Below are 18,850 nucleotides of genomic sequence, written 5' to 3' on the forward strand. Positions count from 1 at the left end.
GTCCGAGGGTCAGTGCTGAGGGAGCGCCACGCTGTCCGCGGGTCAGTGCTGAGGGAGCGCCACACTGTCCGAGGGTCAGGGCTGGGGGAGCGCCACACTGTCCGATGGTCAGTGCTGAGGGAGCGCCACACTGTCCGAGGGTCAGTGCTGAGGGAGCGCCACACTGTCCGAGGGTCAGTGCTGAGGGAGCGCCACACTGTCCACGGGTCAGTGCTGAGGGAGCGCCACACTGTCCGCGGGTCAGTGCTGAGGGAGCGCCACAATGTCCGAGGGTCAGTGCTGAGGGAGCGCCACAATGTCCGCGAGTCAGTGCTGAGGGAGCGCCACACTGTCCGCGAGTCATTGCTGAGGGAGCGCCATACTGTCCGCGAGTCAGTGCTGAGGGAGCGCCACACTGTCCGAGGGTCAGTGCTGAGGGAGCGCCACACTGTCCGATGGTCAGTGCTGAGAGAGCGTCACACTGTCCGCGAGTCAGTGCTGAGGGAGCGCCACACTGTCCGCGAGTCAGTGCTGAGGGAGCGCCATACTGTCCGCGAGTCAGTGCTGAGGGAGCGCCACACTGTCCGATGGTCAGTGCTATGGGAACGCCACACTGTCCGCGAGTCAGTGCTAAGGGAGCGCCACACTGTCCGCGAGTCAGTGCTGAGGGAGCGCCATACTGTCCGCGAGTCAGTGCTGAGGGAGCGCCACACTGTCCGAGGGTCAGTGCTGAGGGAGCGCCACACTGTCCGATGGTCAGTGCTGAGGGAGCGCCACACTGTCCGCGAGTCAGTGCTGAGGGAGCGCCACACTGTCCGAGGGTCAGTGCTGAGTGGGCGCCACACTGTCCGAGGGTCAGTGCTGAGGGAGCGCCACACTGTCCGATGATCAGTGCTGAGGGGGCGCCACACTGTCCACGGGTCAGTGCTGAGGGGGCGCTATGCGAACCGAGGATTTGTGCTGAGGTAACAGCGCCGGCGGGGGCAAGCGCTGAGTGTAGGCAGTGCATTGAGCAGTGGAGTTGTCCCTGATATTCTGGTTAACATTATTCTTCAACCAACTCCACATTATCTGGTCATTATCAAATTGTTATTTGCTATGTGCAATGTTTCCTACATTGAAACAATATCTGTACTTCATAAATAACTACATTTAGACACAGAGGTCATAAATGATACGATAAAAATACAAGTCTATATTTTTGGTGGCTCTGGGTGTGCCCTTCAGGGATATTCCAGTTCTGGGCACCACATTTTAGGAAGGATGTGAAGGTTTTAGAGAGAGTGTGGGAATGATTGACGAGAATGGTTCCAAGCATGAGGAATTTCAGTTATGTCGATGGTTTGGGAGAATGTGGAATTGTTTTTCTTGGGGAAGAAGATTAAGAGAGGATTGACAGGGGTGCTCAAAGTCATGAGGAGTGTGGACAGAGTACACATGGAGAAACTTCCCAATGGTGGAAGGATCGAGAACGAGGGCACACATTTAAGGTGATTGGCAAAAGAAGCAATGGAGACACGAAGAAAAACTTTTTCAGACAGAAGGTGGTTAGGATACTGAATTGCCTTGTGAGTAAAGTGGAGGCAGGTTCAGCCGAGGCTTTAAAATTGAAACATTGAGCGGGATTCTCCGCAATCGGCGCGATGTCCGCCGAACGGCGCCAAAAACAGCGCGAATCAGTCTGGCATCGCGCCGCCCCAATGGTGCGGACGTCTCCGCATCTTGAGGGGCCGAGCCCTAACCTTGAGGGGCTAGGCCCACGCCGGACTGATTTCCGCCCCGCCAGCTGGCTGGAAAGGCCTTTGGTGTCCCGCCAGCTGGCGCGAAACTGACTTTGTCGGCTGGCGCATGCACGGGAGCGTCAGCGGCCGCTCACGGCATCCCCGCGCATGTGCAGTGGAGGGGGTCTCTTCCTCCTCCGCCATGGTGGAGACCATGGCGAAGGTGGAAGGAAAAGAGTGCCCCCACAGCACAGGCCCGCCCGTGGATCGGTGGACCCCAATCGCAGGCCAGGCCACCATGGGGGCACCCCCCGGGGCCAGATCGCCCCGCGCCCCCCCCCCCAGGACCCCGGAGCCTGCCCGCGCCACCTTGTCCCGCCGGTAAGAGAGGTGGTTTGATTCTTGCCGGCGGGACAGGCATTCTAGCAGCGGGACTTCGGACCATCCGGGCCGGAGAATCGCCGGGGGCGGGGGGCCCGCCAATCGGCGCGGCGCGATTCCCGCCCCCGCCGAATATCCGGTGCCGGAGAATTCGGCAACCGGCGGGGGCGGGATTCATGCCAGCCCCCAGCGATTCTCCGACCCGGCGGGGGGTCGGAGAATCCCGCCCATTATCTGAAAAGAAAGAATATGCAGGGCTATGGGGAGATGGTGAGGAGTGCCACTTGGTGAATTATTCCTTTGGCAAGCCCAGCACAGACACGATGGACTGAATGGCTGCCTTCTGCACTGTAATTATGATATGATTCTATATTCCATATATTTCATTCTACAATCTATAGTTTGCAAACACACAGCAGTCAGTAAATGAGGCGGAGTGGGAATAATCCTTACCACAGGTTGCAGTTCTCCCGATACGTAGCTCCTGATGGGTATTGGAGCCCATTCTTTGTACAACCTAGAACAGAAAGAGACAATCAGCATAGGACAACCAGAGACAGAGAGAGAGAGAGAGACACAGGCAGAGAGACAGAGACACACACAGACAGAGAGACGGAGAGAGAGACACACACAGAGAGTCCCAATATCCAGCTGTCTCACTGTGCCCAGAGAAATCATATATTCGAATATTTGAGGCACCCATTCAAGCATAGACATCTGCAGCTGCATTCTCCATTCTTGAGAATGTGATGACGTCAGGGCAGAATTCGGGGAGTTCTACAACAGCAAAACTGGTGCCGCACCTGAACCGATTCAGCGACCATTGAGGAGCGATCGCCAACCCCACGTGGAACACGATCGATTCCAGAGCAAAACGGTGTTGCATTCGCCGGGGTCGGGATTGGCACTCGAGAGGCTGACAGGCTGCAGCCGCATATTAGCTCTCCACTCCCCACACACATTCATCTCAGCCAACAAGATGGCACTGGTTGCGCTGAAGTGCGACCATCCCGTTGTTGGGTCAGCTGGGACCAGAGGATACCCAGGAGGGGCAGCCTGGGTGGCACCCACCAATCCGTGGCACTAGGTTGACAGTGGGCAGTCAGCAGCGTGCCCAGCTGCATGGCTGCCTGGCAGGCGGCGACAATGGTCTTCCTTACCCGTCCACCCTGACTCCACAGCCCACCCCCTGGCCCTGGCAGGAGCCATCCAGCCAGAGGTACACTGTCAGCAAACTATGGAGACGTTGGACACTCTCCCTCCCCCCCAGCAGACACGGACCTGTTTCATGATGTTTTAAAGAACAAGTGAACCTCACCGCTGGGAATTTCCCCAGTGGAGGCGGATAATCGCGGAAGTTCTGGAGAATACCAGGTCAGGCCCACTAATGATATGCAAACGGCATTTACTGTACGTGCGGAGTAGAACATAAGAACGAGGAGCAGGAGTAGGCCACCTGGCCCCTCGAGGCTGCTCCGCCATTTAATGAGATCATGGCTGATCTTTTGTGGAATCAGCTCCACTTTCCGGCCTGAACACCATAACCCTTAATCCCTTTATTCTTCAAAAAACTATCTATCTTTATCGTAAAAACATTTAATGAAGGAGCCTCTACTGCTTCACTGGGCAAGGAATTCCATAGATTCACAACCCTTTGGGTGAAGAAGTTCCTCCTAAACTCAGTCCTAAATCTACTCCCCCTTATTTTATGAAGCTATGCCCCCTAGTTCTGCTTTCACCCGCCAGTGGAAACAACCTGCCCGCATCTATCCTATCTATTCCCTTCATAATTTTATATGTTTCTATAAGATCCCCCCGCATCCTTCTAAATTCCAATGAGTGCAGTCCCAGTCTACTCAACCTCTCCTCGTAATCCAACCCCTTCAGCTCTGGAATCTCCTCTGCACACCCTCCAGCACCAGTACGTCCTTTCTCAAGTAAGGAGACCAAAACTGAACACATTACTCCAGGTGTGGCCTCACTAAAACCTTATAGCTTGCCCATCACTACCTCCTTGGTGATAACAATCCTCTCAAGGTCCTCACCTGCCATAGCCTCATTTCGATCAGTCACTGGCATGTTATTTGTGTCTTCCACTGTGAAGACCGACCCAATGAAGACCAAATGCATTGGCAAGACACCAGAGATTGAGATTTGGCGTGAAGCCAGTGCCCACTACGATTTCAGCGCTAAAGCCGATAATCCGCCCAATCGCATTTCGCGATTCCAGCGGCGGCTGACAAAGAATCATGCCCAAGGTTTCCATTGTCCTGACCTGAGATGTCGAAATCCAAGGTCAACTCCAAACGTCTCTCAAGTAAAGGGGAAGACACCAAATCGTAGTTCCTTTGACCAAATCACAAATCCGCTGCCCAGCAAGGTAGGTAGTGTGACGAATGTAGGGATTTCAGATATATTGTATTATACGTATCTGGTGCAGTAGGGGTTAAAAACCCAATTTAGAGTGTGTATGACTGCTGCAGTAGTGTTTTTAAAAATCCTGGTTTGAAAGACAGCAAGGCCTTTTAGAGTGACAGGTGCAATTAAAGCATTGTAAAAGTTTGGGCTCCTGGATATTTATTTATATTAAGAGGCTTCCCTGTAGAGCTGGTAATTAGCATTGGGCTGGATTCTCAACAGCCCCGTGCCAAAATCGCGTTTGGCGCAGGGACGGAGAATCCGATTTCACGCCGAAATGGGGCCCGGAGAATCTCCGGACCGGCGCGTTCGTGTAGTACTCCGCGCGGCTGGGGGGTCATTGCCAGAGCGATCGTCCACTCCCGACCAGCCGAATTCTCAATGGCGTGGAACTAACATGCTATGGCCGGTCGGAACTCTCGCTTGGCGGCTGCGGACGCAGTCGGCAGCCGCCCTGGTGTGGAGGAGCGGGGGGGGAAATCGGGCACCGGTAGAGGCCTTATGGGCGGCCGGGGGAGAGATCAACCGGACGGATCCTCGGGCGCACGGCCATTCGGGGGGGGGGGGCTATATCTTCCAGGTGCTTCCACGATCCGAGTTCGCCATGGCGCTCGGCGAGGCCGCTAGAAGCCGCCGCCGTGCGCACGTGCGAACTCAAAACCGGAAATATGGGGGCCCGTATCCGCAGCCAAAGCTGCGTGAAGCACTCCGGGTCCCTGCTGGCCCCTTGGAAGTAAGTGAATCGGCTTGTATTATTTTGAGGAAACACGGGAGTGCAACGCCAGCGTTTGTGCGCCGGTGTGGGGACATAGCCCCATTTTGGGAGAATCCAGCCCCTTGTGTTCAGCTTAGTGAGATAATGTAGTTAATGGGAGGAGCCATGGGTTGAAGCAGTCAGGCGTTAAGGTTTTCAGGGTTAGTTTTTTGGGTTGGAAGGGGTGCTGAGAATGTTTCTGAAGAAATACAGCCAGAGATTCTGAATTATCCTGACAGGGGGTCAGATATTTCTTTTAAGAAGTTTCAAAAGGTCTCTCATTCTCAAAGTGGAGTATCAAAACATTTCTATACAGCAGGTATTCCTGAGTACAAACTGTGTTTAAAAGTGGATTGTGAGCTGAAATGGTTTTGATGTTTTGAGTGGGAATAAAGATAGCAGTTGAGGGTTATCATGTCACAGTATTGATTAGCATTGTTTAAGGGTAATTGTAAGTTATTTTCTGATGTGATGTTAAAGATGTTTTAATGCGGTGTTAGTAATAAAGTTTGTTTTAATACACCAGATCTCTATTTCTTTGTGAACTCACCCCTGGAGCAAAGTATCCTTTCCTCAAAGTCTTACAAAATTCAACTAAAATATTGGGGTTGCTGTCCTGTATCCCAGCAACTGTTAGGGCCTGGTCCAGGATTGTAAAATAATAGGAAGAAATGCGAACACACAGCGCACTTCTTTTTAAAAAATAAATTTAGAGTACCCAATTAATTTTTTCCAATTAAGGGCAATTTAGCGTGACCAATCTGACCTATCATGCATATTTTTGGGTTGTGGGGGCGAAACCCACGCAAACACGGGGAGGATGCTTAACGCAGAACACCCCTAACCTAATAAACCCATTCTGCTCAACATCATGCTGCCCATCAATACCCCTCATTAATATCGTAAGTACAGCTTCTCCGATTTATTTCATCACAATCCTACTGTCTCCTGCATCAGTGCCATCCATGTCTCCTCAGCACTGCCACTTCTCAGATACTCAATGGAACTGCATCAGTGTGACACCCATACCCCAGTGAGAGTCACTGTGTGTAAGTAACCAGCGTACCCCAGAGAGAGTCAGTGTGTGTAAGTAACACCCGTATCCCAGTGAGAGTCACTGTGTGTAAGTAACGCCCGTACCACAGTGAGAGTCACTGTGGGTGTAACACCCGGAAACAAGTGAGAGTCACTGTGTGTAAGTAACACCCATATCCCAGTGAGAGTCACTGTGTGTAAGTAACGCCCGTACCACAGTGAGAGTCACTGTGTGTGTAACACCCGGAACCCAGTGAGAGTCACTGTGTGTAAGTAATGCCCGTACCCCAGTGAGAGTCACTGTGTGTAACACCCGTACCCCAGTGAGAGTCACCGTGTGTAAGTAATACCCGTACCCCAGTGAGAGTCACTGTGTGTTTAATACCCGTACCCCAGTGAGAGTCACTGTGTGTGTAATACCCGTACCCCAGTGAGAGTCAGTGTGTGTGTAATACCCGTACCCCAGTGAGAGGCAGTGTGTGTGTAATACCCGTACCCCAGTGAGAGTCACTGTGTGTGCAATACCCGTACCCCAGTGAGAGTCACTGTGTGTGTAACACCCGTACCCCAGTGAGAGTCAGTGTGTGTGGAACACCCGTACCCCAGTGAGAGTCAGTGTGTGTGGAACACCCGTACCCCAGTGAGAGTCAGTGTGTGTGTAATACCCGTACCCCAGTGTGAGTCACTGTGTGTAACACCCGTATCCCAGTGGGAGTCACTGTGTGTGTAACACCCGTATCCCAGTGGGAGTCACTGTGTGTGTAACACCCGGACCCCAGTGAGAGTCACTGTGTGTATAATACCCGTACCCCAGTGAGAGTCACTGTGTGTATAATACCCGTACCCCAGTGAGAGTCACTGTGTGTATAACACCCGTACCCCAGTGAGAGTCAGTGTGTGTGGAACACCCGTACCCCAGTGAGAGTCAGTGTGTGTGGAACACCCGTACCCCAGTGAGAGTCAGTGTGTGTGTAATACCCGTACCCCAGTGTGAGTCACTGTGTGTAACACCCGTATCCCAGTGGGAGTCACTGTGTGTGTAACACCCGTATCCCAGTGGGAGTCACTGTGTGTGTAACACCCGGACCCCAGTGAGAGTCACTGTGTGTATAATACCCGTACCCCAGTGAGAGTCACTGTGTGTATAATACCCGTACCCCAGTGAGAGTCACTGTGTGTATAACACCCGTATCCCAGTGGGAGTCACTGTGTGTGTAACACCCGTACCGCAGTGTGAGTCACTGTGTGTATAACACCCGTATCCCAGTGGGAGTCACTGTGTGTGTAACACCCGTACCCCAGTGTGAGTCACTGTGTGTAACACCCGTACCCCAGTGGGAGTCACTGTGTGTGTAACACCCGTACCCCAGTGTGAGTCACTGTGTGTATAACACCCGTATCCCAGTGGGAGTCAGTGTGTGTGTAAGACCCGTACCCCAGTGAGAGTCAGCGTGTGTAAGTAACACCCGTATCCTAGTGAGAGTAACTGTGTGTGTAACACACGCACCACAGTGAGAGGCAGTGTGTGTGTAACACCCGGACCCCGGTGAGAGTCACTGTGTGTGTAACACCCGTACCCCAGTGAGAGGCAGTGTGTGTGTAACACCCGTATCCCAGTGTGAGTCACTGTGTGTAACACACGCACCCCAGTGAGAGAGAGTGTGTTTGTAACACCCATACCCCAGTGAGAGTCACTGTGTGGGAACACCCGTGCCCCAGTGAGAGTCAGTGTGTGTGTAAAACCCGTACCCCAGTGAGAGGCAGTGTGTGTGTAACACCCGTCCCCCAGTGAGAGGCACTGTGTGTGTAACACCCGTATCCTAGTGAGAGTCACTGTGTGTGTAACGCACGTACCCCAGTGAGAGTCAGTGTGTGTGTAACACCCGTACCCCAGTGGGAGTCACTGTGTGTGTAACACCCGTATCCCAGTGTGAGTCACTGTGTGTAACACCCGTATCCCAGTGGGAGTCACTGTGTGTGTAACACCCGTATCCCAGTGTGAGTCACGGTGTGTATAACACCCGTACCCCAGTGAGAGTCACTGTGTGTAAGTAACGCCCGTACACCAGTAAGAGTCACTGTGTGTGTAACACCCGGACCCCAGTGAGAGACAGTGTGTGTGTAACACCCGTATCCCAGTGAGAGTCACTGTGTGTGTAATACCCGTACCCCAGTGAGAGTCACTGTGTGTGTAACACCCGTACCCCAGTGAGAGTCAGTGTGTGTGTAACATCGGTACCCCAGTGAGAGGCAGTGTGTGTGTAATACAGGTACCCCAGTGAGAGTCACTGTGTGTGTAATACCCGTACCCCAGTGAGAGTCAGTGTGTGTGGAATACCCGTACCCCAGTGAGAGTCAGTGTGTGTGTAACACCCGTACCCCAGTGAGAGGCACTGTGTGTGGAACACCCATACCCCAGTGAGAGTCACTGTGTGTGTAACACCCGCATCCCAGTGAGAGTCAGTGTGTGTGGAACACCGATACCCCAGTGAGAGTCAGTGTGTGTGTAACACCCGCACCCCAGTGAGAGTCAGTGTGTGTGTAACACCCGTACCCCAGTGAGAGGCAGTGTGTGTGTAACACCCGTACCCCAGTGAGAATCACTGTGTGTGTAACACCCGTACCCCAGTGAGAATCACTGTGTGTGTAACACCCGTACCCCAGTGAGAATCACTGTGTGTGTAACACCCGGACCCCAGTGAGAATCACTGTGTGTGTAACACCCGGACCCCAGTGAGAATCATTGTGTGTGTAACACCCGTACCCCAGTGAGAATCACTGTGTGTGTAAGACCCAGACCCCAGTGAGATTCACTGTATGTATAAGTAAGACCCGTACCCCAGTGAGAGTCAGTGTGTGTGACACCCGTATTTCAGTGAGAGTCACTGTTTGTAAATAACACCTGTACCCCAGTGAGAGTCAGTGTGTGTAACACCCGTATATCAGTGAGAAATTAAATGAAAAATGAAAATCGCTTATTGTCACAAGTAGGCTTCAAATGAAGTTACTGTGAAACGCCCCTAGTCGCCACATTCCGGCGCCTCTTCGGGGAGGCTGTTACGGGAAGTGTGTGTGTAATACCTGTACCCCAGTGAGAGTTACTGTGTGTAAGTAACACCCGTGTCCTAGTGAGAGTCACTGTGTGTGTAACACCCGCACCCCAGTGAGAGTCAGTGTGTGTGTAACACCCGGACCCCGGTGAGAGTCACTGTGTGTGTAACGCCCGGACCCCAGTGAGAGGCAGTGTGTGTGTAACACCCGTACCCCAGTGAGAGTCACTGTCTGTGTACCACCCGTACCCCAGTGAGAGGCAGTGTGTGTGTAACAGCCGGACCCCAGTGAGAGACACAGTGTGTGTAATACCCGTACCCAGTGTGAGTCACTTTGTGTGTAACACCCGGATCCCAGTGAGAGTCACTGTGTGTGTAACACCCGTACCCCAGTGAGAGTCACTGTCTGTGTACCACCCGTACCCCTGTGAGAGGCAGTGTGTGTGTAACACCCGGACCCCAGTGAGAGACACTGTGTGTGTAACACCCGTATCCCAGTGTGAGTCACTGTGTGTAACACCCGTACTCCAGTGAGAGTCACTGTGTGTGTAACACCCGGACACCAGTGAGAGTCACTGTGTGTGTAACACCCGTACCCCAGTGAGAGGCAGTGTGTGTGTAACACCAGTATCCCAGTGTGAGTCACTGTGTGTAACACCCGTATCCCAGTGGGAGTCACTGTGTGTGTAACAACCGTATCCCAGTGTGAGTCACGGTGTGTATAACACCCGTATCCCAGTGGGAGTCAGTGTGTGTGTAATACCCGTACCCCAGTGGGAATCACTGTGCCCGTAACACCCGTACCCCAGTGAGAGTCACTGTGTGTGTCACACCCGTACCCCAGCGAGAGTCAGTGTGTGTAACACCCGTACCCCAGTGAGAGGCAGTGTGTGTGTGTAACACCCGTACCCCAGTGAGAGTCAGTGTATGTGTAACACCCGTACCCCAGTGAGAGGCACTGTGTGTGTAAGACCCAGACCCCAGTGAGATTCACTGTATGTGTAAGTAATACCCGTACCCCAGTGAGAGTCAGTGTGTGTGACACCCGTATATCAGTGAGAGTCACTGTTTGTAAGTAACACCTGTACCCCAGTGAGAGTCAGTGTGTGTAACACCCGTATATCAGTGAGAATCACTGTTTGTAAGTAACACCTGTACCCCAGTGAGAGTCAGTGTGTGTAACACCCGTATATCAGTGAGAAATGAAATGAAAAATGAAAATCGCTTATTGTCACAAGTAGGCTTCAAATGAAGTTACTGTGAAACGCCCCTAGTCGCCACATTCCGGCGCCTGTTCGGGGCGGCTGTTACGGGAGGTGTGTGTGTAACACCCGGACCCCAGTGAGAGTCACTGTGTGTATAATACCCGTACCCCAGTGAGAGTCACTGTGTGTATAATACCCGTACCCCAGTGAGAGTCACTGTCTGTGTAACACCCGTACCCCAGTGAGAGGCAGTGTGTGTGTAACACCCGGACCCCAGTGAGAGACACTGTGTGTGTAACACCCGTATCCCAGTGGGAGTCACTGTGTGTATAACACCCGTATCCCAGTGGGAGTCAGGGTGGGTAAATAACACCCGGACCCAAGTGAGAGTCACTGTATGTGTAATACCCGGACCCCAGTGAGAGTCATTGTATGTGTAACACCCGTACCCCAGTGAGAATCACTGTGTGTGTAAATAACACCCGTACCCCAGTGAGAGTCACTGTATGTGTAATACCCGTACCCCACTGAGAGTCAGTGTGTGTTTAAGTATCACCCGTACCCTAGTGAGAGTCAGTGGGTGTGTAAGTATCACCCGTACCCCAGTGAGAGTCAGTGTGTGTGTAAGTATCCCCCGTACCCCAGTGAGAGTCAGTGTGTGTGTAAGTAACACCTGTACCCCAGTGAGAGTCAGTGTGTGTGTAAGTATCACCCGTACCCCAGTGAGAGTCAATGTGTGTGTAACTAACACGCGTACCCCAGTGAGAGTCAGTGTGTGTGTAAGTAACACCCGTACCCCAGTGAGAGTCAGTGTGTGTGTAAGTATCCCCCGTACCCCATTGAGAGTCAGTGTGTGTGTAAGTAACACCCGTACCCCAGTGAGAGTCAGTGTGTGTGTAAGTAACACCCGGACCCCAGTGAGAGTCAGTGTGTGTGTAAGTATCACCCGTACCCCAGTGAGAGTCAGTGTGTGTGTAAGTAACACCTGTACCCCAGTGAGAGGCAGTGTATGTGTAAGTATCACCCGTACCCCAGTGAGAGTCAATGTGTGTGTAACTAACACGCGTACCCCAGTGAGAGTCAGTGTGTGTGTAAGTAACACCCGTACCCCAGTGAGAGTCAGTGTGTGTGTAAGTATCCCCCGTACCCCAGTGAGAGTCAGTGTGTGTGTAAGTAACACCCGTACCCCAGTGAGAGTCAGTGTGTGTGTAAGTAACACCCGGACCCCAGTGAGAGTCAGTGTGTGTGTAAGTATCACCCGTACCCCAGTGAGAGTCAGTGTGTGTGTAAGTAACACCTGTACCCCAGTGAGAGTCAGTGTGTGTAAGTAACACCCGTACCCCAGTGAGAGTCAGTGTGTGTGTAAGTATCACCCGTACCCCAGTGAGAGTCACTGTGTGTGTAACACCCGTACCCCAGTGAGAGGCAGTGTGTGTGTAACACCCGTATCCCAGTGTGAGTCACTGTGTGTAACACCCGTATCCCAGTGGGAGTCACTGTGTGTGTAACAACCGTATCCCAGTGTGAGTCACGGTGTGTATAACACCCGTATCCCAGTGGGAGTCAGTGTGTGTGTAATACCCGTACCCCAGTGGGAATCACTGTGCCTGTAACACCCGTACCCCAGTGAGAGTCACTGTGTGTGTCACACCCGTACCCCAGCGAGAGTCAGTGTGTGTAACACCCGTACCCCAGTGAGAGGCAGTGTGTGTGTGTAACACCCGTACCCCAGTGAGAGTCAGTGTATGTGTAACACCCGTACCCCAGTGAGAGGCACTGTGTGTGTAACACCCGGACCCCAGTGAGAATCACTGTGTGTGTAACACCCGTACCCCAGTGAGAATCACTGTGTGTGTAAGACCCAGACCCCAGTGAGATTCACTGTATGTGTAAGTAATACCCGTACCCCAGTGAGAGTCAGTGTGTGTGACACCCGTATATCAGTGAGAGTCACTGTTTGTAAGTAACACCTGTACCCCAGTGAGAGTCAGTGTGTGTAACACCCGCATATCAGTGAGAGTCACTGTTTGTAAGTAACACTGTACCCCAGCGAGAGTCAGTGTGTGTAACACCCGTACCCCAGTGAGAGGCAGTGTGTGTGTGTAACACCCGTACCCCAGTGAGAGTCAGTGTATGTGTAACACCCGTACCCCAGTGAGAGGCACTGTGTGTGTAACACCCGGACCCCAGTGAGAATCACTGTGTGTGTAACACCCGCACCCCAGTGAGAATCACTGTGTGTGTAAGACCCAGACCCCAGTGAGATTCACTGTATGTGTAAGTAATACCCGTACCCCAGTGAGAGTCAGTGTGTGTGACACCCGTATATCAGTGAGAGTCACTGTTTGTAAGTAACACCTGTACCCCAGTGAGAGTCAGTGTGTGTAACACCCGCATATCAGTGAGAGTCACTGTTTGTAAGTAACACTGTACCCCAGTGAGAGTCAGTGTGTGTAACACCCGTATATCATTGAGAAAAGAAATGAAAAATGAAAATCACTTATTGTCACAAGTAGGCTTCAAATGAAGTTACTGTGAAACGCCCCTAGTCGCCACATTCCGGCGCCTGTTCGGGGCGGCTGTTACGGGAGGTGTGTGTGTAATACCCGGACCCCGGTGAGAGTCACTGTGTGTGTAACACCCGCACCCCAGTGAGAGGCAGTGTGTGTGTAACACCCGCACCCCAGTGAGAGGCAGTGTGTGTGTAACACCCGTACCCCAGTGAGAGTCACTGTGTGTGTAACACCCATATCCCAGTGTGAGTCACTGTGTGTAACACCCGTACCCCAGTGAGAGTCACTGTCTGTGTAACACCCGTACCCCAGTGAGAGGCAGTGTGTGTGTAACACCCGGACCCCAGTGAGAGACACTGTGTGTGTAACACCCGTATCCCAGTGGGAGTCACTGTGTGTATAACACCCGTATCCCAGTGGGAGTCAGGGTGGGTAAATAACACCCGGACCCAAGTGAGAGTCACTGTATGTGTAATACCCGGACCCCAGTGAGAGTCATTGTATCTGTAACACCCGTACCCCAGTGAGAATCACTGTGTGTGTAAATAACACCCGTACCCCAGTGAGAGTCACTGTATGTGTAATACCCGTACCCCACTGAGAGTCAGTGTGTGTTTAAGTATCACCCGTACCCCAGTGAGAGTCAGTGGGTGTGTAAGTATCACCCGTACCCCAGTGAGAGTCAGTGTGTGTGAAAGTATCCCCCGTACCCCAGTGAGAGTCAGTGTGTGTGTAAGTATCACCCGTACCCCAGTGAGAGTCAATGTGTGTGTAACTAACACGCGTACCCCAGTGAGAGTCAGTGTGTGTGTAAGTAACACCCGTACCCCAGTGAGAGTCAGTGTGTGTGTAAGTATCACCCCTACCCCAGTGAGAGTCAGTGTGTGTGTAAGTAACACCTGTACCCCAGTGAGAGTCAGTGTGTGTAAGTAACACCCGTACCCCAGTGAGAGTCAGTGTGTGTGTAAGTAACACGCGTTCCCCAGTGAGAGTCAGTGTGTGTGTAAGTAACACCCGTACCCCAGTGAGAGTCAGTGTGTGTGTAAGTAACACCTGTACCCCAGTGAGAGTCAGTGTGTGTAAGTAACACCCGTACCCCAGTGAGAGTCAGTGTGTGTGTAAGTAACACCTGTACCCCAGTGAGAGTCAGTGTGTGTGTAAGTAACACCCGTACCCCAGTGAGAGTCAGTGTGTGTGTAAGTAACACCTGTACCCCAGTGAGAGTCAGTGTGTGTAAGTAACACCCGTACCCCAGTGAGAGTCAGTGTGTGTGTAAGTAACACCCGTACCCCAGTGAGAGTCACTGTGTGTGTAAGTAACACCCGTACCCCAGTGAGAGTCAGTGTGTGTGTAAGTAACACCCGTACCCCAGTGAGAGTCACTGTGTGTCTAACACCCGTAACTCAGTGAGAGTCAGTGTGTGTAAGTAACACCCGTACCCCAGTGAGAGTCAGTGTGTGTGTAAGTAACACCTGTACCCCAGTGAGAGTCAGTGTGTGTAAGTAACACGCGTACCCCAGTGAGAGTCAGTGTGTGTAAGTAACACCCGTACCCCAGTGAGAGTCAGTGTGTGTGTAAGTAACACCTGTACCCCAGTGAGAGTCAGTGTGTGTAAGTAACACCCGTACCCCAGTGAGAGTCAGTGTGTGTGTAAGTAACACCCGTACCCCAGTGAGAGTCAGTGTGTGTGTAAGTAACACCCGTACCCCAGTGAGAGTCAGTGTGTGTGTAAGTAACACCCGTACCCCAGTGAGAGTCACTGTGTGTCTAACACCCGTAACTCAGTGAGAGTCAGTGTGTGTGTAAGTAACACCCGTACCCCAGTGAGAGTCACTGGGGGGGATTCTCCACTCCCGCGCCGATCTTCCCACGCCATCGTGAACGACGTTGAGGTTCACGACGGCGCAAAACGGCCCCGATCCTGACCGATTCAGGCCCCGACAAAGAGCTAGGATCATGTCCGTGTTATCTACCCGCGCCAGGCCTTGTTGCTGCATAAAGGCGGCGCCGCATAGATGACGCGGCCGGCGCCGCATAACTGACATCACCCGCGCATGTGTGGTTGCCGTCCTCTCTAAGCCCGCTCCACAAGAAGATGGGGGACGGATCTTGCGGGGCCGCGGAAGGAAGGAGGTCCTCCTTCAGAGAGGATGGCCCGACGATCGGTGTGCACCGATCACGGGCCACCCCACATTTGAGGTACGCCCCGGTGCAGGATCCCCCTCGCCACCCCCGCAGGCCGCCCCCTCCCCAGCGTTCGCGCGCTGTTCCCGATGGCAGCGACCAGGTGTGGACGGCGCCGGGGGGAACCCGCCGTTTTGGCCTGGCCGCTCGGCCCATCCGGGCCTGAGAATAGCGGGGGTGCCGGAGAATCGCCATTTTGGGTGTCTCCGGCGATTCTCCGGCCTGTGGCCCGCGAAACCCGACCAGGCCATTCCCGCCGCTTGGGTGAATCAGGGGAGGGCGTCGGACCGGCATCCCCGGAAGTTTTGACGGCCCAGGCAATTCTCCCAACCGGCGCGGGACTGGAGAATCTCGCCCACTGTGTGTGCAAGTAACACCCGAACCCCAGTGAGAGTCACTGTGTGTATAAGTAACATAGAGAACATAGAACACAGAACATACAGTGCAGGAGGTCATTCGGCCCATTGAGTCTGCACCGGCCCGTGGAAAGAGCACCCTACCCATGCCCACACTTCCACCCTATCCTCTTAACCCAGTAACTCCACCAGTAACACCCGTACCCCAGTGAGAGTCACGGTGTGTGCAAGTAACACAAGTGACCCCAGAGAGAGTCAGTGTGTGTGTGTGTAACACCCGGACCCCAGTGAGAGTCAGTGTGTGTGTAACACCCGTCTCCCAGTGAGAATCACTGTGTGTGTGTAACACCCGGACTCCAGTGAGAGTCAGTGTGTGTGTGTGTACCACCCGGACCCCAGTGAGAGTCAGTGTGTGTGTGTGTAACACCCGAACCCCAGTGAGAGTCACTGTGTGTATAAGTAACATAGAGAACATAGAACACAGAACATACAGTGCAGGAGGTCATTCGGCCCATTGAGTCTGCACCGGCCCGTGGAAAGAGCACCCTACCCATGCCCACACTTCCACCCTATCCTCTTAACCCAGTAACTCCACCAGTAACACCCGTACCCCAGTGAGAGTCACGGTGTGTGCAAGTAACACAAGTGACCCCAGAGAGAGTCAGTGTGTGTGTGTGTAACACCCGGACCCCAGTGAGAGTCAGTGTGTGTGTAACACCCGTCTCCCAGTGAGAATCACTGTGTGTGTGTAACACCCGGACTCCAGTGAGAGTCAGTGTGTGTGTGTGTACCACCCGGACCCCAGTGAGAGTCAGTGTGTGTGTGTGTACCACCCGGACCCCAGTGAGAATCACTGTGTGTGTAACACCCAGACCCCAGTGAGAGCCAGTGTGTGTGTAACACCCGTCTCCCAGTGAGAATCACTGTGTGTGTGTAACACCCGGACTCCAGTGAGAGTCAGTGTGTGTGTGTGTACCACCCGGACCCCAGTGAGAGTCAGTGTGTGTGTGTGTACCACCCGGACCCCAGTGAGAATCACTGTGTGTGTAACACCCAGACCCCAGTGAGAGCCAGTGTGTGTGTAACACCTGTCTCCCAGTGAGAGTCACTGTGTGTGAAACACCCGGACCCCAGTGAGAATCACTGTGTGTGTAACACCCAGACTCCAGTGAGAGTCACTGTGTGTCTAAGTAACACCCGTACCCCAGTGAGAGTCAGTGTGTGTAACACCCGTACCCCAGTGAGAGTCAGTGTGTGTAACACCCGTACCCCAGTGAGAGTCACTTGTGTGTAACACCCGTATCCTAGTGAGAGTCACTGTGTGTGTAACACCCGTACCCCAGTGAGAATCACTGTGTCTGTAACACCCGTACCCCAGTGAGAGTCACTGTGTGTGGATCACCCATACCCCAGTGAGAGTCACTGTGTGTGGAACACCCATACCCCAGTGAGAGTCTGTGTGTGTCGAACACCCGTACCCCAGTGAGAGTCAGTGTGTGTCGAACACCCGTACTCCAGTGAGAGTCACTGTGTGTGTAACACCCGTACCCCAGTGAGGGTCAGTGTGTGTGTAACACCCGGACCCCAGTGAGAGGCACGGTGTGTCTAACACCCGTACCCCTGTGAGAGGCACTGTGTGTGGAACACCCATACCCCAGTGAGAGTCAGTGTGTGTCGAACACCCAGTGGTAGTATGTATTGGGGGTCATGTGGGACTGGAAGCCCTAATGTCATTGGCTGACAGATCCCGGGTCCTGGTTGGCAGTTGACCTCTAGCTCCGCCCTGAAGGCGGAGTATAAGAAGCCAGAGTCCTCCCCCGCAGGCCATTCTACTATCGAGCTGCGGGGGAACAGACACGCTTAATAAAGCCTCATCGACTTCACTCTATTCGTCTCACGGAGTCTTTGTGCGCTACAATTTATTAAGCGTGCCTAAAAAGGACTATGGAGCTCAGGATCATTCCGGAATGCCTGAGGATCAGCCCCCACGCAGTGAACGCGGCAGCAGCCTTCAAGCACTGGCAGACTTGCTTCGAGGCCTACCTCAGAACGGCCACCGGCCGGGTCACAGAAGACCAAAAACTACAGGTCCTGCACTCGAGGGTGAGCACGGAGACCTCCCTCATCGAAAACTCGGAGGATTTCCAGACGGCGTTCGCAGCACTGAAAAGTCTCTATGTCCACCCAGTTAACCAAATCTACGCTCGCTACCAGCTCGCGACGAGACGGCAAGGCTTGCGCGGTCCAAACGCCAAGTCGCACCGGGGCGCCCGCTGTTATTTCTGCGGCCAGGCGAAACACCCCCAACAGCGCTGCCCGGCCCGCGCAGCAATCTGCAAGAGCTGCGGGAAAAAGGGCCATTTCGCGGTTGTGTGCCGGTCCCGCGAGGTCGCCGCTTTCCCGGGAGAACAGGGAGCCCTGCAAGCCGTTTACGCTCCCCAACCCCCCCAGCACGCCATGTACGACCCGCATGCGCAGCCGCTCTGGGTCCTGACCACCGCGGTCCCGGGAGAATAGGGAGCCCTGCACGCCGCTTACGCTCCCCAACCCCCACCCACGCACCCCATGTATGACCCGCCGGCGCTACCGCTTTGGGTCCCGACCACCGCTCTCCCCGGAGAAGAGGGAGTTTTGCGCGTCCCTAACGCCCCCCTAACCCCCCCCCCCCGCACCCCACGTCTGACCCGCCGGCGCTACCAACTTGGGTCCCGACCACCGCTGTCCCCGGTGAGGGCGCTCCGCGTGGTCCTAGCGCTCCCCAGCGCCCCATGTGCGACCCGCAGACGCCGCCATTTTGGGTCCCGGCCACCACGAGGGGAGAAAGGGCGCCGCCATCTTGGACCACCCCAGACCTGTACAACGCGTGGGGGTTTCCATTTTGTCCACCCCCGCCGCCATCTTGTGACCCCCCAGCCACGTGCGATGTATGGGGGCGGCCAATTTGTTCATCCCCGACGCCATCTTGGACGGCAACAACGGACCCCACTCCACTACTACAACCACGTCTCGCGTCAATTACGCTCGATCAAGCTCGGCCCCGGACGCTCCAGACGACGACGACAACGGTACTAATAAACGGCCACGAGACACCATGCCTAGTCGACTCCGGGAGCACGGAGAGCTTTATCCACCCCGACACGGTAAGACGCTGTTCCTTGACCACCTATCCCAGCGCACAAAAGATTTCCCTAGCTGCAGGATCCCACTCCGTACAGATCCAAGGATTCTGCATAGTTACCCTAACGGTGCAGGGG

The 18,850-nt window shown here is 53.8% G+C and overlaps 1 protein-coding gene across 1 annotated transcript in view; it reads right to left on the reverse strand.

Annotated features, from left to right (window-relative positions):
* tinagl1 (tubulointerstitial nephritis antigen-like 1) overlaps positions 1-2,784 on the reverse strand; it is a 281,010-nt gene extending 278,226 nt beyond the window's left edge. The window contains exons 1-2 of the mRNA XM_072503177.1: positions 2,742-2,784; positions 2,535-2,598 (exon numbers count right to left, since the gene is read on the reverse strand). Of these exons, the coding sequence (XP_072359278.1) occupies positions 2,535-2,598; positions 2,742-2,784 (107 nt within the window). The remainder of the gene's footprint in view (positions 1-2,534; positions 2,599-2,741) is intronic.
* Between the last annotated feature and the right edge of the window lie 16,066 nt (positions 2,785-18,850).

Source organism: Scyliorhinus torazame, chromosome 1 (assembly GCF_047496885.1).
Source record: "Scyliorhinus torazame isolate Kashiwa2021f chromosome 1, sScyTor2.1, whole genome shotgun sequence".
NCBI classification, from domain to species: domain Eukaryota; kingdom Metazoa; phylum Chordata; class Chondrichthyes; order Carcharhiniformes; family Scyliorhinidae; genus Scyliorhinus; species Scyliorhinus torazame.